Source organism: Callorhinus ursinus, unplaced genomic scaffold, assembly GCF_003265705.2.
Source record: "Callorhinus ursinus isolate GAN/ISIS: 27379988/994484 unplaced genomic scaffold, GSC_fseal_2.0 scaffold15, whole genome shotgun sequence".
In the NCBI taxonomy this organism is placed as follows: Eukaryota; Metazoa; Chordata; class Mammalia; order Carnivora; family Otariidae; genus Callorhinus; species Callorhinus ursinus.
Window position 1 is genome coordinate 39,834,639 of NW_027397077.1, and position 3,376 is coordinate 39,838,014.

A 3,376-nucleotide genomic window follows, 5' to 3' on the forward strand; every position below is an offset into this window, starting at 1 on the left:
ATTTTGTTTTGTTCTTTGCATGTTTCTTAGTGGTTTTTGATATATAGTTACCATTAGGTTTGTATATAACCCCTTTTGCAAATAGCAGTCTGTGTTAAGTTGATGGTTGTTCAAGTTTGAACCCATTCTTTTCTCCTCCCCATGTTTTTGGTATATATTTTTATAGTTTACTTATTTATTTTTAAAGATTTTATTTATTTGACAGAGATACAGCGAGAGAGGGAACACAAGCAAGGGGAGTGGGAGAGGGAGAAGCAGGCTTCCTGCTGAGCAGGGAGCCTGATGCGGGGCTCAATCCCAGGACTCTGGGATCATGATCTGAGCCAAAGGCAGATGCTTAACTAAGACTGAGCCACCCAGACTCCCCTATATTTTATTTTATATCCTTTTGTGTGTGTGTATGTGAGTCCTTGATTGATTTTTAGAGAAATACTCAATTTTACTGCTTTTGTGTTTCCTGCCTTTGTACTGCCACTTTTGGTCTCTCCTTTCACTCAAGAGTCCCCTTTAATATTTCTTGAAGGGCTCGTTCAGTGGTCATGAACTCCTTTAGTTTTTGTCTATCTGGGAAACTCTTTTACCTCTCCTATTCTGAATAAGCCTTGCCGGATAGAGTATCCTTGGATGCAGCCTTTTCCCATTCAGCACTTTGAATATATCATGCCACTCTCTTCTGGTTTGCCAAGTTTCTCCAGCTAGCCCTTATGCATTTTCCCTTGTAAGTTAATGACTTGTCTTGATGCTTTTAAGATTTTTTTTATCACTATAGTTTACAAATTTAATTACAATATGTCCTGGCATGGGCCTGCATTTATTGATTTTGATGGGAGTTCTCTGTGCCTCCTGGATCTGGAGGTCTGATTCCCTTGCCCTGATTAGGGAAGATTTTCCAGCTATTATTTCTTCAAATAACTTTTCTGCCCCCCCTTTCTCTTCTTCTGGGACTCCTGTAATATGAATGTTACTAATTTGATGGTGTCACTGAGTTCCCTAAGTCTATTCTCATTTTTCTTTCTCTTTTGTTCAGCATCACTGCTTTCCATTATTTTGTCTTCTAGGTCATTAATTTGTTTCTCTGCTTCTTCCAGCCTGCTGTTTATTGCTTCAAGTGTGTTTCTAATCTCATTTACTACACTTTTCATCTCTGATTCCTTTCTTTCTTTCTTTCTTTCTTTTCTTTCTTCTCCTAGTCTTTTATTTTTTAAACGGTAGTCTTTAATAATAAATGCCAAAGGAAAGCAACAAACAAAAGCAGGGGATTTGCATAGGGGATGGGAAATGACTGTGAGCCATGGCAGAGCAGAAGTTCCTGTTTTGTTCTGTGGGGCCAGGAGTCTGCAATGTGGTGTGCTCATCTTTCTTCTCCCCCACAAAGGTCTCAAACAGCTTAGATGGGAGGCTGAACGCGATGACTGGTCCTAATTTTTGCTATTCAACCATTTTTTCTTGATCTTGCTGTCTGAATCCGTACATTCGGAGTTGTACGGAGTCAGATTTGTAATAAAGTTCCAAGATGAAGGGAAATTTCTTGCTCATTGTTTGCCTGCAATCTTGGCTTGTATTCATCTTACTAAACAAAAAATATGCTCCAAAAATGCCCAAGAGTTCAACTACTAAAACTCCTTTAAAGATCTTCTTTGCCACTAGTTCCATAGTGTGGGCCATCCTGAGGGGCTTACACGCACCCTGATTCCTTTCTTAACTCTTATCTCTGTGGTAAGGGTCTTACTGATGTCTCCTATTCTTTTCTCAAGCCCAGTGAGTGTCCTTATGGTTGTTGCTTTAAATTCTCCTTTAAGCATGTTACTTATATCTGTTTTGCTTAGATCTCTGGCTGTGGCCTTATCTTGTTCTTTCCAGAAGATCCAGAGCCCACATTTGGTTGTCCAGTCCTTTAAGTCTCTTAGTCTACAATAGTCCTCTACCTGCCCCTCCCTTCCATCCCATCATTCATTTCACACAACAGACTGTCCTGCACAGTTTCCCACATTCTGGACTTAGCCGACCACTTCCTTGTGGCGTTAAAAATCTGTTTACTCATTTTCAAAATAAGGTTGGCATCTTAGCAACCTCCAAAGTTTTCTTCCTATTGGATGGATTTTTTTTATATGTTTCAATCAGTTATAGTCATTATTCTTTTAGATACTTTCATATTTGATGTGTTGGTTCCCATGTGCTGCTTTTGACATGACCCTATAGTTTTTAAATTGCTTCCTTATTTTCTGTCCCAATAAGAGATCCTGGGCTCATCTTGTACATAAGATTAGAAATACATACTTTTTAGAAAGAGAAAAATAAGTCCTGAGTTCATACTGTTATTTGCAAATAAAATTTAAGGTCAGTGTTTTCATTTCCTAGGCTTTATATTTAAATTTCTTTTCTTTATCCCAATAATCGTTTTCTAATTATCTTAATAAAATTACCATTATCTTACTTCATCTTACAATATCAACATAATACTATCAAAACAAGAGTACTACAGTTACCAACCATAAAACTACTAAATGAAGCCTATTATGGGTATACCTTCAAAACACTTTTAAAGTCACTTGAATATTTATTTTCTCTGTGTGGTTATGGCATGGCCTTTGTAAATAACTAAAGTTATGTTTTTTTCCCCAACTTTTAGGGATTTTTTTCTTTTATGACTTCATATTTTTGGAGTTAATTATTAAATATTATATGGCTCCAAAGTCAGTAATGGTATAAAACAAAGTACATGCAGAGACCACATCTTCCATCCTTGTCCCGTCCACTCTGTTTCTTCTTTTCCTCCATAGATAGCTATTTTTATTGTGATTTTTTTTTTTTGGCCCATTAGTTATTTAGATGTGGATTGCTTAAAATTCTAAACATTTGAGGATTTTCCAGATACCTTTCTAGTACTCATTTCTAATTTACTTTCTTTATAGTCACAGAATGTGTTCTGTATGACTTCAGTTCTTCTAGATTTAATTTTATGGTTCAGAAATTGGTCTCATCTTGATGATTGTTCCCAAAGTACTTCAGAATGAGTTTAAATGTTGTTGGGTAGAATCCCCATTAGGTCAAATTGAGTATTTGGCTGGTTAATGTTTTATATAACTTGACTGATTTTTTTGGGTCTACTTGTTCTGTTATTGAGAGAGGAATGTTGAGATCTCCAACTGTAATTGTAGATTACTTCTGTTCAGTTCTGTCCATTTTGTTTCAGCTATTTTGAAGCTCTATTTTAGGTGCATATATATTTAGGATTGTTAAGTCTTCTTGATGAGTTGACCCGTTTATTATTCTGTCCCTCTTTATCCTTAATATATTTCTTGTTCTGAAGTCTACTTTATCTGATGTTAATATACAAATTGAGCTTTCTTTTGATTACTGTTTACATAGTATAACT

At 36.1% G+C, this 3,376-nt stretch overlaps 1 protein-coding gene across 1 annotated transcript; it reads right to left on the reverse strand.

Annotated features, from left to right (window-relative positions):
• Positions 1–1,179: 1,179 nt before the first annotated feature.
• On the reverse strand, positions 1,180–1,676 carry LOC112834213 (protein CEBPZOS-like). The gene has a single exon (XM_025885674.2). The coding sequence runs from the start codon at positions 1,663–1,665 to the stop codon at positions 1,429–1,431; it is 237 nt and encodes a 78-aa protein (XP_025741459.1). The 5' UTR covers positions 1,666–1,676; the 3' UTR covers positions 1,180–1,428.
• Positions 1,677–3,376: the final 1,700 nt, after the last annotated feature.